The sequence below is a fragment of the Mustela nivalis genome, assembly GCF_964662115.1.
Source record: "Mustela nivalis genome assembly, chromosome: 13".
NCBI classification, from domain to species: domain Eukaryota; kingdom Metazoa; phylum Chordata; class Mammalia; order Carnivora; family Mustelidae; genus Mustela; species Mustela nivalis.
Genome location: NC_139032.1, coordinates 75,822,638 through 75,838,295, shown reverse-complemented (window position 1 = coordinate 75,838,295; position 15,658 = coordinate 75,822,638). Strand labels below are relative to the sequence as shown.

The 15,658-nt window shown below is 45.2% G+C and overlaps 1 protein-coding gene across 1 annotated transcript in view; it reads right to left on the bottom strand.

Annotated features, from left to right (window-relative positions):
• The window catches only part of PAPPA (pappalysin 1), a gene marked incomplete at its 5' end in the record, with an annotated part of 138,399 nt that overhangs the window by 121,832 nt on the left and 909 nt on the right, over positions 1–15,658 (bottom strand). The window contains 2 exons of the mRNA XM_082695197.1: positions 4,257–4,348; positions 9,208–9,336. Coding sequence (XP_082551323.1) covers positions 4,257–4,348; positions 9,208–9,336 — 221 coding nt within the window. The remainder of the gene's footprint in view (positions 1–4,256; positions 4,349–9,207; positions 9,337–15,658) is intronic.

Genomic DNA, 15,658 nt, shown 5'->3' with positions numbered 1-15,658 from the left:
TGGGAATACTTCCGGATGTGTGGGCTTCTGAAAAGTGAATGGGAATGCCACCATAAATCTGTCACCCACCCTCACACTAGTGTCACCAAACCCAGGGAAAACACTGGCCCAACTAAACGGTCGGGGACAGAAAATAATGAAGGGGGAGAAGAGCAAGGAAGGAAGAAGGGAGGGACGAGAGAAGGAAGTCATCCATTTAGACGGTGGGCAGAGGGGCAGAGCAGAAAAAGCAGGGGGTCTCCACGCAGTCTGAGATGGGATCCCACCTCTATGAGGCCTGTTACCTTGGTCCGGTTAAGACACGATAATAGGTCTTAGATCCCTCATCTGGGTATAAGAGTCCTTTCACAGGCTCACACTAAAGAAAGGGGGCCTGACACCGGACATACACCCCACCTAATGGGTGACTGTCAATGGTGGTCATTGCTGCTACTCAGCCCCTCCCCCCACCCCCACACTTCCACAGGCACGGCGTAAGTAACAGTTCGTGTACATCAAGCACATCCAACTTGCTAAGAATGGGGCTAAACCTTATAGCATCTTATGACAATTTGAATTTTCGGTCAGGATTCTAAGTGACAGTCAACAGAAACCAACTTTGGCCAACTGAAGCAAAACAAGCAAACAAAAGCTATTCAGAGAATATTGACAGGCTACAGAACACTCTCGGGGGTGGGGGTGGGGGGCAGAGAGCCAGGCTTGCACACTCTGAAGCCCAATTCTAAGCTCAAGATCAGGTCCCAAGACTGGTCTTGTGAAGATATTCGAACGTGGTCACTTTCACACTCCAGCCACATGCTGTCACTGGTACTTTGGGAACACACGGATGACAGCCATCCTTATCAGAATGACTGGGGGAAAGTGTGGCTCTTTACACTCAAGCTGTAAAGGGGAGTCCAGGAAGGAGACTTCTGGATTTTCAACTTTGGTAGAGGGCTTGGGCTCTGCCCCATTATTATTCCATCAAGGAGCGTTATTTCCTAAATCTAGGAAGGAGAATCAGATAGTAAGTTTCCAAAATTATTGATTAATATCTTCCACAGTTGAGTCCCAGGACTTCCACCATTGTTTTTGGATGAGAACACCGACATTCAGCTAAGGTCGCACGTCTAAGCCACAGCGTGAGCCCGAGACAGCCTCACTCGAGCCGGTTCCCTCAGCTGCTTGTCTTGACAAACATAATGATGAAACCAGTCCACCTCAGCAAAGCCTCCCACACGCCAGTGCCATTTCTCTGACTCACTGAAGCTGCCTGTGGTGGGAGCCAAAAGACTCTGTCTATTCTTCAGCTGTTCTTAAGGGACGATGGTTTTCTAGACTCAAAGGCATGGAGTTTGTCCTTGGAATGTAGTTCCCGGGAGTTGGGATCTCCGGGTAGACTCCTTAATTCTTGGAATGTCCTGTGTCTCACTGAGACTATAATGGAATTCTCATTGGTGAGGGCGGGGGTGTAGCTGAGGTTGCTTCTCTAACACAAACCATATACCACATACCAGGTAATATGGAGTCCTCCCTGGACGCCATCCACACCACTGGCCATTCTGTATCCCGGTCCATTAATTCACTAGACAGACTGTTCTAAGGCACAGTCTTCCTTGTTCGCCTCAAAGCCCTACAAGACCAGGAGTCACTTTTTTTTTTTTTTTTTTTTTTTTTTTGCAGGTAGCTCACCACCGTCTGAAGTCAGACTCTGGGTTTGCATCCTGGTTCTACCATTTAAATGCGTATCCTTGGTTCACCCCTCAGGCTTCAGCTGCCTCTTGCATAAAAACAGGACCATAAAAGACTGTTATGAAAATTGGAATTTATAAATGTGCTTGGTGCATCATGGGGGTTTGATAAATATTGTCATTGCCAGTAGAACACTTAGCATCTAGTACCGAACAATAGTGTCTGAAGGAGACCTAGGAGGGCCCAGATCTCACCTTTGTGACACCTCCCTTACCTTCGCCTCTTTCTGTTTAAGCATCTCGGTTAACACAGTTAACAAATCACTGATCTAGTCCCGAACAGTCATTCTGGCCAAAGTTGAGGCGGAAAGTTAGACCCACTAAGACTGGACTCGCTGCCCAGTGCTATATCTAAGAGTCTCCCAGGCCCCACCGCTGTCTGCTTAAAAGTCAGTTCTTTCTCTCAGAAATGGCGAGTCATGTCGTAACTGTCACCTCCTCTCTGCACCAGACTCAGAAAACCAAGAGTATGAAAGACTTCCAATCCATGAGCCAGGAGGCCAGCAAAGATCTGCCAGCATAGTAAATATTTTAGGCTCTTTGGGTCATAGTGCCTCTGCTGTACCCGCTCAGTAACTTGTAGCAGGAAAGCAGCCACAGACAATAGGTAGAGTAACGAGCATGCTCTGTTCCAGTAGGACTTTACTTTCCAGTAGAGGCAGTGTGCCAGTCTGGCTCATGGACTGTAGTTTGCAGACCCCTACCGTGTATGATGAACTTCCCCCTGGAGGAGGGACCCTTTTTTTCGTGAATTGCTGCACGGCTCCAAAGCATCCCAGAATGTAGGCGTCAGGCCACCCGAGCATCTCTTGGAAGGTCCCCTATCCTACCTTCACCACCACACCCTCCCTTCCTTCCAGAAGCACCTCCGTTGCATGCCACCTTAGCGCAAGCAAAATAGGTAGATATTTTCCAGCACGATCTGGGAGTGCTGCTGGGTATCATGAGCATGGAGACAAAGGCAAGTAGCTTGTGGGAATGGCAAACAGCTACACACCTTGGAAAGAACACAAGTCGAGTACAGCTAAGGCTGTTAGAGACCACCTAACCCAATTCTTTGACCTTTCCACCAGGTAAACTGAGGCCCAGACTAGGCAAGCAGCTTGGGCAGGGTTACACGGCAACTTCTCAGCACAGTGAGGACCAACGCCTGGTTTTTCTAACTTTCTGCCCAGACTCCTTCTGCCATACCACTAGGCGAACGTCAAGTTTTTTTTACCATGGACCGTGCTCAAATCAGCAGAGCCAAGAAAATAGCCTTCTATCGTTTAAAAACCCGAGGTCCTGCCTGGAAATTCTTATCTCTCCTTCCTCCACATCTTCCTTTCTTCCATTCCCAGTTAGCTGTGGGACACCTCTTATTGTGTTGCTGAGCCCACACTTAGTGCCAAGGAGACAGGAGATGCCCAACCCGTGTGTGCTGAGGACGGACTAAGGGTGCATGCTGAAGAGCTCACAGTGTTCACCGTCCCCCAGGAGAAGGAAGGTCTAAATGCATTCCCTGTAATGCACTGTGAATGTGAGGACCCGATGACATTTCCTTCCCTTTAGTCTTCCTAGAAAATTGCCTTTCAGGGTGAAATCTTCCCGCCAGTGTTTTCATGCCCTCAGTAGCTGCCCCTTCCCTCCTCGGATAGAGCACCTCTGTCTTTTGTACTTGCAAATGATTGTGATTATTTTTCACCTCTAGCCCAGGGGATTAGCCGGAGGACCTTTGATCTTCAGGTATCGATTTGCATCTTAAAGGAAGTATGATCTCATCTGAGCCAGCTCAAAATTCCATCCCTGCCCCCCAACCCCTGTCTGTTTACCAGCCCCGGGCTGGTCAGGGCCTCCCAAGTGGGACTAAAACAACAAGACCAGTGAGAAGCCAGAGGAAAACAAATTTCCCATCTGACTCTGTAAAGGTGGGAAAAGGACGTTTGCTTTCTCAACACAGGCTTGTCTGCTCTTCCTCCACTCTCCCGTCAGAGACGCGGCCAGAGGTTCTGAGTGTGCGAAGGGGACCACGGGGGTTCTGGGACCTTGGCTGGAGGTCGTACAGCAGAAAGAGCTGGGCTCGTGCTTAAGAATCAGACAGAATCAGGTTCAAGCCCTGGTTCTGTCTCCAATCACTCCTAACCCAAGAGTTTCTGATTACTGCCATCATCTCTCTGGCTTGGGATGTTTTCTTATCTCTAATGCGAGAATACTAGCCTTTTAAAATTCTATACTAATCACCCTCCTGGAGAGCTGGCCTGAAAAAGAGCATTGGTGTAAGCAATGCGAAGCTAGCTTAAAAGTTACCAGCAGCCACTGCTGTCACCCACGGGAGGGACTCTAAGCTCCGGGAGGGCAGGAGCATTTGCTGGTTTTCCTTTGCTTCCCATTGCTCTATGCGCTGGTTCTCCCCACAGGAGGCGATCTGTCAGTGTTTTTAAGACTAAGGAGTAAACCATCATCAGTCCTCAGGACTGCTGTTGTTGACTTGACCATCCCGCACCGTCCCCTTCTCCAGCTGAGCCCCAAGAAATGACACAGACTTACCAATGCAATTGAAGGAGTCTTCCCTTCGGCAGAAGAGGGAGCAGCCGTCACCGCTGAGCTTGTTCATGTCATCACATTCCTCCCCTTGGCTTCTGCAGAAGAGATCGGAGAGAGATGTGTCAGGCAGACAGAGAGAGAGAGGGAGCAACTGCAGAACCACAGCAGACCATGGGAGAGTCCCTCCCCAGGCCAGGAACTTTCCAAGAGGCCTCAGGCAAGTCTCTCACGCCCCAGGGTCCATTTCTTCTTCTTCTACGAGACCTATAAAGATAGACATGTGTAAGATCCTACAACCCCTGCCTTATTCTGTGCTTGCCACAACGAAGCAGAATTCATGCCTCAAACCTGCTGTCCGAGATCTTGCCGGTTAAGGCAGATGGGAGAAAGGCACGGATGAAGGGATGAAGAAAACAACCTTGCCCCCCCCCGGCCCCCCACCCCAGACGTGTCTGGGAGATCTCACCGCCGTTTTAAATGGGTGGACTTGAAGGAAATTTCTGAGCTTCTGAAACATAAATCCTGTTCTTTACCTTAGCCTCCTCCCTGCTCCCAATCGTGAATTTAAGAATAAAGATTTCTTTTTTTCCCCCAGACACAGGCCTGGGTCTGGTCTTCCTTTCACGAGAAAGTATTGCTTTCTCCATCCGGGGTGTCATTTCATGGTGTGAGGAACTCCAAAGCCCATGGGAAGTACACTATTAGGAAATTAAAGTGTCTCCTCTTGTTTGTTTGTTTTGTTTAGATAGGAATTATTCCTATCAGCTCAGGGCGGTTCAGCAGAGGTTGGGATGGACAGAAACTGAGCAATGCTGGACCGAGGAGACGAGGAGGAGGAGAAAGTGCTGAAAAGACCGAATAGATGATCACGACCTGGAAAACACCCAACCTTTGAGAAACAGAAAACTTGGGTGTAGATCCCCTTATTTCAAACCCGCCGCATGATCTCAGACACGTCTCCTAATCTCAACTGGACCATTTAAATCAATAAAGACTAAAAATAACGTAAACTTCCATTCTTCAGTCGCCGTCGCCACAACATAAGCCCTTGATCCTCGTATGCGATCAGGAGCAAGTGGCTACTGAACAGAAGAGCACAGAATAGGTTTCCATCCCGGCAGAAGAATCCCCCAGACCACGCTATTCCAGACGCCAAGTGTCCGCGTTCCCACAGGTTCAAATGGCGATAACTCTACCCGCTCCTTAGAGCCGGCGCAAGAACGGAATGGAAATTGACGTGGCGGGCACGGTGCATGACAGATAGAAGATGCTCAGGGAGTCAGGGTTCCCGTTCCCACTCAGTCCTGGGAGGTCTCTGTAGAGTGTGTGGCAGCTGTCCCTCCCTCCCCAGGGACCAGCTGGGACCCGTGGAAGCAGGGAAGAGGCCTAAGACTTTTCCTTTCACTCGGGCAATTAACACTGGGCAATGTTTGTAGCTTTAAGGAGATGTCAGAGTAGCAGGAGGGGGCCTCACCATCAATCCTGCCGGTGCAGGGGTTTTTGAACTCTCCTGTCTGCAAATGCATGAACTGAGGAGAAGAGAAGTCCATATTCCAAGCTGAGCCCATATTTCCAATCTCTGCCAGTGAACCTCGAGTGTTGGAAACTGGCCTTGGCCTTGTGTTACTTAGCTATCTCATGGGTTATCTAGGGAGACTTTTTTTTTTTTTTTTTTTTAAACCTGAGCTGGTTTCCCAAAGCCACAAAGAACACATCTAACCCGCCAAACAATATGTTGTATTGGTTTAAGCAAAACGTTAGTGTCACCACAAATCTCTTCTAGGTATGGCAGATCTATCCTTACACAGAGAGCTCCTGAGAAACCTTCTCTGACCTCCCAAGCTGGAGTGGGTGGCCATTTTCTCTGTGATCAAAGACACTAGGCTCCATCCACCCCAGCACCTGTCAAACGGACCACCTTCATGTTTTTGCCTGACAGCTCCCTATACCGGGTTTCCAGATGCCAAAGGAAATGACAGTCTTTGTCATCCTAGCAGCGCAATGCCGGGCACAGTGCCTGGAATACGGCAGAAAGCAGTCTTGTCAGTCTTGCAGGGCTACTGGTGACCCAGTGAGGCAATGGGGTATCCAAATGAGAACAGGGACCCCGGATTCGCATCTTGGTTCTGCTTTGTTGGGTGTGTGAGCTCAAGAAAGCCACATCAGCCTTTGTACATCAGTTGTCTCTTCTGTAAAGTGCAGTAATAGAACCGATTTCATATAATTGTCGGAAGGACCCAAGGAGATAATAGTGTAGCCCAAAGCTAACACACAGTGAGGGCTCAACAAACATTTATGAATATTATCCTCATATGTATCCAAAGCTTTTCTCCACTGGGGACTCATTAAGTTTTGATCCTGAATATTTGTATACTCCCTTAAATACATAGAGCGAATCAGCACATGTCATCCTGTGAAGAACCCAGTTAGCTAAGATGACATTCATCCTTTGCCTCAAAGTTTTTGTTTGTTTGTTTTTGCCGAGGGAACCACCCATAAGCTGCATTTGGTTTTCTATAAAGCATGTCAACAACTATTTGGAAACCCAAGTGATTTCTGTGTAGGATACCAACTCTAGGTAAAATACTAAAAAAGCCTTATAGAGGGGTGCCTGGCTGGCTCAGTGGGTTAAGCCTCTGCCTTCATCTCGGGTCATGATCTCAGGGTCCTGGGATCAAGCTCTGCACGGGGCTCTCTGCTCAGCTGGGAGCCTGTCCCCACCACCCACCCCCTGCCGCCTGCCTCTCTGCTTACTTGTGATCTCTGTCTGTCAAATAAATAAATAAAATCTTTAAAAATTTTTTAAAAACCTTGTTGAAAACACTACTTATATTAATAATAAAATAAAAAATAATAAGAATAGTTCTAGATCAGCAAGAATGATATTGTTTGCAGTGTTCTACCAATACGTCGATATCTGGCTCCAAAATGGACAGACTGAGTTGTAGGTCAGGTTCCACATCTGGTGAGTTTCTTTCTTTCTTTCTTTCTTTTTTTTTGTATTCTTTGTGCTAAATTAGAAAATCCCAAATCACAATTATGGGTTGTCAGCAATGACCGCAAATGTTTCCTGGATATTCTGGACATGCAGCTCAGTCTTGGGCCCACAAATGATGGGGCACGCTCCCTGGAGACTGCCTTGCTCTGCTGCTCAGTATTCCATCAGACAACAGCTGTGTCCAGAGCCAGAGGGTGATGTCTTCATGTGGGAGAGAATGGTGAGTGGTTCCCCTTTCCCCAGTCGTGTTATCTTAAGCACCAGAAACTGGATCGTCCTGTTTGGTTGCTGCATCTGGACATGATTTTAACTGCACACAACAGCACACCATGAGTTTCCTTATCTGACAAAGGAAGAGCTTTATCTTCTATGCTTGGCGAGTCAGATTCTTGGCCATCATTTGGTTTGCTCCATAATTCTACACTCAGCAGGAACTTGTACATACCACCTTTCTGCACAGCCAGGTTCAAAAGCTGTACCATGCTGGGCATCTCCTGGGCATATATGCAACATTCGATCACTCCTTCCATGTGAAGTCAGGACCAGAAAGCAAAGGGCTTCTGGACGTCTGCGTGGACGGGTATTCACGTGCAAACGCTTTACTTGCACAACCGGCGTTATCCTTGCTGTACTCCTGGCTGGTCCTTTCATGCCAAAGCAGGTTTCCAGTTTATATCACATGCCACAAAATCAATGCTACCAAATGAAATTGCTCTTCCCATCCAGCACCAGAAAGAGTCATCGACCACTTCTCTTTCATGTACGTACCACTTGTAGGATTCACGGTCTACACATCAGCAGTTCCATCCAACTGTGAAACGGATTCTCTTTACAGCACCCCTCCCCCTCCTGAAACAGTCCCTGCAATTCCACGTGGCCCAGATATTATACGACACCCAACAGCGCCATTTAATGAAGGGATTTCGCCAATAGCTGGTTTGCGCTCTCCACGTGTGATGTTCGTCATTAAATCGGCCCATAGTTTTAAAAGTCTCTTAGCAATAGTGTAACTTGCAACCACGTGAGCAATAAGGAACGCAATTTTAGCAATAAGAAACTTAACTGCAAACAGTTTCTGGTCTTGTTTTCACCTCCAGGGACAAAACTATTCTGTTTTGTGCCAGACAACATTTTTGTGCTAATTTGGGAGGAAAGAACCCAAAGGTTTACTTTAAAAAATTTTTTTTTTTAAAAAACAATGCAAGACTCTGGATGGCTTCTTGCCCCCATTTCATAGTTGCGCAATATCTTGCCCTGTGGACAAGGGGATAAATGGACTGATGTCCTAGTAATATCCACGGTGCAAACACACAGCTTCCTATTCTCTACTCACACTTTCCCTCTTCGGCTGCTCGTGTGGAGTCTTTCACTTTCTGGTTCATTTGCCTCCCTGTACTTATTTATGTTCACAGTCAGTATTCACTCTGGGGTACTGTTTGCTATTTATGGCTTCAACATTACCGTGAGTAATTTTGTTATCTTTATGAGCTTTTAACCCATTTTGTAAATTGTTCATATAAGACGATACAACAGAAATAACAAAGAAATACGCAGTTTTAACCACTCGAAATGGTTAACCAGCAAAGAACGTAGAAGTGTTTTGACCCAGACGCCCTGGGTCCCATTAACGGATCGTCGGCTGGAGTGGAAAAGCCAAACAGAATCCTTGCAGTACCCACAAAACGATGAAGAGAAAGAGCCTACCCGTTGTAAGTGCACAATGGTCGCTCTGTCAGAATCACGTATTGTATTACATACTTGAGAAATATACATGTTTGAAAAAGAACCACTGCGTTTCCTCTGAGGCCAGCAACTACCTGCAGACAAATCGACAGATTGCTAGCGATTGCTGGTAGCTCACAGCTCCCACACTGAAGACCTCCTGTAAGCTCTCCTGGCCATCTCTTGACCTCACAAGCATCACTCCCTCCCCCTTCCTTAATCACACCTACTTACTTCTGGATAATGCCATCGCCACAGTATCCACTTCCATGGATGTAGATGGCAGCTGGCGATGGCTCACTCTCTTCACTTCCGGAAATAGTGATGACCCAGTACTGGTACACACTGCCAAGACTGAGATCCCTGGAAAACAAAGAAGGGTATTCACAAAGACGATTAGCTAGACGGACACAATGCCCGGGGGTAGACAAAACTGATCCCCTGAAGTACATTCTATCAGTCTTGCTTGTGTTTGAAATCACATGCACATTAAGTTATCCAATAATATGAATTGTCTCCTGTGGTTAAGGCACTCTCCTATGCATGACGGACCACACCAAAATGTACAGCAATAATGACTAGCATCAAATGACAGACAGCCGTGAATATTACCAGGTACTTTTATCTTTAATTTAACCTTTATAATAACCCTGGTGGATAAGAACCAGATGGTATGCAGCCCATAATGAAGGTGTTTGGGAGAATGTCAACCAGGAAAACAAAATGCGATAAGCAGACAGAGCTGGGAAAGTACCATGCCAGATTCTGTGGGCATCAGTCTGATCTTTTCCCTGCTTTGCACGCAATGAACAGAAACCCCATGCTTCCTTATGCTGCACATCCCGAACTGTCCCCCACCCCTGCTCTTCTCTGTCTCTCACTCTTGACTAAAATAGTAACAATTGCAGCAGCTATTAACTGAATGTCAGGCTTGGGGTGACACACGTCCCATGTATTTTCTCATTCGAGAATCAAAGCAACCCTACATGTGCCCTAATGTTTTCCTGTTTATTTTACAGATGATAAATCTGAGTCGTAGAAAGGTTAATCAATTTACAATCATACACGACTGAATAAGAGCCCGCATTCTGCCTCCCTAATCCCTAGTTGAGGCCTGTTTTAATAATCTCATCCCTTGCAAAGAGGGATTCTGAAATTACAATTCCAGGCGCTGGTGGCTGCTAGACCCTCAGTTTGCCGAGTCGGCATCTCCCCTCTGCTCACAAGACCCCCCCCCGTGCAATGCCTGCTCCCACTTCCTCATGCTCAGCCTTCCTCCTGTTTTCCTCCCTCCCCTTCCTCAGCGCCTCTCAGCTCCCTGCTTGAATCCCTCCTGCCATCAACCCTGGCTGCTGTCAATCATCCTCCAAGGTAGAGATATATTTATGTCAGTTCCACATCACGAAATCACAATGCCCGTTTCCTTTTTGACCGTTTTCAAAGGGTGATGTTATTCCCCTTTTTATCTCCCTCTGCATTAATGATTTACTTTTTAATAATAAAAAAGTACCATGGGGGGCAAAAAAAACCCCACAAAATGATAATGAAGAGAATTCCTACTCGATTCCAGAGTTGGGGGGAGGGTGGGATTTCATACACAAAAGGAGGATGTCAAAAAATCTCAAGTTCTCCTACCCATCAGTGGTTTCAGCTGCTGTTAGGGCTGGGGCTGTTTGGATAAGGCCAAGAAGGTAACAGGTGCAGAGGCAATGGGCAGCCAATGTCTCCTGACTCTCAACACAGCGATGAGTACGAGTTTATGAACGCTGAAGGACACCAGGGAGGAATATAACCTGCCGGAGAATGCTGGACCTGTTACCCCCAAGAGAGTTTGTTTTGGCAGTGCTGGAGCAGAAAGCAATTTTGGGGGGTAGACCAGAAGTCCCTGTGGATTCCATCAGTCTTCTGTCAATGACAGTTCAGTACGTAAAATGCACACAAATCTCGAGATATTATATGTATGAATGTATGAATAACTGTGGGCTTGTAAACTTCTGGGGTGTTAATTTGTGGATACAGGCTTGCTTTCTTCTGTTTAAAAACGTTTATTAGATATTTTAATCCACCTCTCAACTAGCACACGGATACTTTTTCTGGTGGTTCTTCTAAAACTGAAATGCCCTGACAGTGGGAAGAGTGGTTTTCCCGGTGGATACACAGAGGCCCAAGATAAAGACGATGTGGATTCTACGGTCTATTCATTTTCCTCTAAAATATGGAGGCATGTTTTGTGTTAAACAAATATGGCCGTGTTATGAAATAAAATAAGACGTTTTCTTCAGGCTATGTCGCAGGCCACCGGGGGCATATGGCCCCCGTCTGAAGCAGATGGAGCACTTCTGTGGGTCGCAGGAGGGTGTGAAAAGTACTTCTCTACATTGTGTTTTTCATTTGTACTGCGTGTCACAGATGATTTATGGCTGATCATATTTAGGTGCTCTGCTAAGATCTGTGAATGTTTCCCTCCTCCCCGCATCCGCCCTCCCTCCTTCCTTGATCCTCCTCCTGTGTCTCGATAAACACAAGTCTGAGGCAAGCCAACATGTGTTTCTACCTGGCTTCTTCGCTGCCAAGCTGAGAAGTCACAGGCAGGTGTTTCACAGCCCTGAGCCCATTTCAAATTCGTCATCAACCTGACCTCACAGCAGTTTCCTCCAGGCTGAATGTGAGAACACAGAGAAAGCCCATACGTGCCCAGCCTATGATGGTCAATAAATATTAACCCATTACAATGAATGCTTCAATGAATATTCTCATTCACTGGACTTAAGCTATGCTCTCTTTAGTAGAAGGGATGGAGTGACAGATAGCTACATGTAACCTCGGTGAGCCAAGCCCACACCACCTATGGTGTGCGCCACAGCTGAGTGGAAAGTCTCCATCCTACCACGTCATTTGTCTAGAAGACCCTCTGTGCCTGCAGCTTGCTCTCGCTCCACGCTCCAATTGGCTATTCCAATTTCTGAAAATTCTGGATCCCAGAAGGTTTGACTTACCCTGGGGCAAAATCTGTCTCCCCATAACTTCCACCCACACCTCTTTCTCACCCACTAGCATCACACAGAACACTCTGATTGGTAGGAAGACCCTGATAAGCTTCCTTCTTCCAACTGTGTGCACATGGCTTATGCATCCTTATCTCACGGAAGCCTGGCAGCAGCTCTCTGAAGTAGGGGTTTTTACCCCAAGTTTTCAGATAGGACAATAGAAGCCCAAGTCACTCCCTTGGTAAAAAGGCAGAGAACGGGGCACAGTACGACTGCTATTAAAAATATTATGTTTTTCCATTGAAGAAACCTTGTGCTAAAACTACATTTTCTTCAAGTTGAAGTTAAAATTAATGCCAAATGAGGATCTCTTTGCTCAGTCATCTCAGGAGAATACAATTCTTTCAGAAGGACACACTAGGGGCCTCCGAAGGCTTTGCTGGAGGTTAGGACCTGTTTTGTGGATGGTCTAGAAGTGGGACATTGATGTCAAATTGTGCCTTTTAGCTGCTCCTAAAACCATCTGGACAGTCTTATGCTGTCACTTGAATTCCTGCCTCTCCTGCACCTCCCACCTCCATGCAGACCCTAAACCCCGTCACTTTTCCCTACCCCCAAATCTCCCATGTCATTTCCTCTACACCCCTGCTGCTGCCAATATCTCGGCCTTGACGTCTGAACCTGCCCCTGGTATCTCCCTTTTCCAGGCTTGCCAACGCCATCAGAATATTCTGAGGTCCAAACCCACTCCCCAGCTCAAAATCTTCTCATCTAGAGCAGTGATGGGGGGCACACTACCAAGCCCATACTCCCCATTTATTCTTTTTGGGGGGGGACCTAAAATGTTACCACTTCATCTGAAACATGATAAATTGTACCACTTCCGGTTACCTTTAAAGAATTTTGAGCATTATTCATTATTATTTTTTTTAGGCAAACCTCCATTGGTACTTATTGGTCAACTCCTCAAACTACCTCTCAGATTAATTTCATACGTCCAGCTAATAAACTTAAATTGCAGTATTGAAATGGGGTGAGATTGCTTGGCTACTTTTGAGTGGTTGTTTTATGTATCTTTTGCATGACTTAAAAAAAATGGTTAACAACTATTCTTCCACAAATGTCTCAAGTGATGTATCAGCCTTAGTTCTCCATTTCTGACAATTACAAACATATAACATTTTTAGGTGCTATGATTTTTCAGTACTTATCCCCAGAAATGTCACCTTAATGGTAACAGATGCGATCTAGAGCCCAAACGTTTATATTATTTATTTATTTTTTAAAGGTTTTATGTTTAAGTGATGTCTACGTCCAATGTGGGGCTCAAACCTACATCAAGATCAAGAGTCACACACTGAACCAACTGAGCCAGCCAGTGGTGCCTAGAGCCCAATCTTTCAGTAAAATTTACTTACAGATTATAAAATCGTTATCTTAAAAAATATTATTTTGCACATAAATATCCATAAGGAGGATAAGGACCACCTGACCTTGCTTTTGGCAAAAATGCATATTTCTTAAAGAGTTGGTGTGTAGTTCGTATTGTAATTGGTCCATTAAATCCCCTCCGAAATCTACGGGCAAGTCACTTCACTTCTCTGGGTCTGTTTTTCTACCTTCTAGTTATGATATATGATTCCTGTCCTATATAAGAAAAGAGGGATGGAGAACCTCACTGCAATATGGAAGTATCTCATTTTGTAACTTCTAGGAAACACTCTCCAAAGCCTCTTCATCACTCATTATTGATCCCCTACTGTTTCCATATCATACCATTCACTGATCACACACTATCTCCCCACATAGTCTGGGTAACTGTGTCATGCTTTTTTGAAGCTCCTTCTTCTGCAATAATGAGAGCAACTGTCATTTCCATTTGTTACCTACTTGTCATATGCCAGGCACTAAGCTCAGTACTTCCTGTGAATCATCTCATTTAATCGAAACAACATTTTCTGGAATAATGATGATGATCGCCCCTTTCAAATGAAGAAAGTCCTATTTGGGAAGGTTACTCTATGGCCTACAGTGACACTGCTTTGGGGAGAGGGACCTGAGCCAGGTCTATCAAACTCCATTGCAAGACAGCACTTCTAGAGTTTATGAATGAGAAAATACTACAGAACAGAAGTTAAAAGACCTAGTTTTGAACCAAGTCGAGTCCACATACAAAGACCATTTGGAAAGCTCTAAAAGTTAGGAGAAAGATAAACACTGCTTTAAACACTACCACTACCACAAGCCACTTCCTTTCTCTGTCAATCCACTTCTTCTGTGAAATGGAAGTCTGGGAAGATGACCAGCTCTGCAGTGCACAGTTCTAATTTCATGAGAAATGCAGTGCAGCATCATTTCTACCAGCTAGAAGCTGCCTCAGCAGTTAGACTTGTGCACTGAGAATGGGTGTAGTTCAGGATTTACCACCCAGACTGTCTGAGCTGGAAGACATGGTGGGGGGACCACCTAGGATGCCTCTGGCTCAGGAAGAGCCCAAATCTTCCAGTTCTGCCTTAGGCTGTGAATCAGAGGGTAATACCCAGGCACTTTGTATGCCAACTTCCAGCCAAGAATGGGACGAGAAGGAAAACAGTCATTTTCTGGGCCTGAGATGATGTGCCAAATGACTTTACACATACCATTATTATTGTCTTAATTAGCAAATATATCAGTTATATAGTCAAGCAGAGCAAACACTATAAAAAATGTCCTTGGAAGGCTCACTATCCAGATTTGTCAAATTATAACACTGCCTTATTTTCTTCATCTTGTTTCTGTTGTAAAAAGAAATAAAATACACCGTTCTATATAATTGTTTTCAATCCACCTGTGTGTTCTTCCCTTTTTATCATGAATGTTTTTGTACTTTTTATACATAGGCACCATTTTACTTATTTTAAATTTCATAAATGTTTTAATACCATATTTATCAGTATGCAGCTGGCAAATCTTTTGCCCAGCATTACTTTTGAGATCCCACATATTGATACATACAAATCTAGCTCATTATTTTCACTGATGTCTTTATTGTATGGATATATCATATTTTATTTGACCATTCTTTTCTAGATGGATACCTAGGTTGTTCCTATTATTACTATTAATTTTTAAATTAGTTTCAGAGGTAGAATATAGTGGTTCATCAGTTGCATATAACACCCAGTGCTCATTACATCAAGTGCCCTCCTTAATGCCCATCACCCGATTATCTCTTCCCCCTACCTACCAACCCCTCCCCGCAACCTTTGTTTTCTAGAGTTCAGAGTCTCTTATGGTTTGTCTCCCTCTCAATTTTCATCTTATTTTATTTTCCTTCCCTTCCTCTATGTTCATGTGTTTGGTTTCTTAAATTCCACATATGAGTAAAGTCATACGGTATTTGTCTTTCCCTGACTGACTTCTTTTGCCTAGCGTAATACCCTCTTGTTCCAACCACGTCATTGCAAATGGCAAGATTTCATTCTTTGTGATGGCTGAGTAATATTCCCCAAACCACAAGATACCTAGGAATAAACCTAACCAAAGAGGTCAAGTATCTACATTTTGAAAACTATAGAACAATTATGAATGAAATTGAGGAAGACACAAAGAAATGGAGAAACATTCCATGCTCATGGATTGAAAGAACAAATTCTGTTAAAATGTCTGTGCTACCCAAAGCAATCTACACATTCATTGCAATCCTTACCAAAATGCCA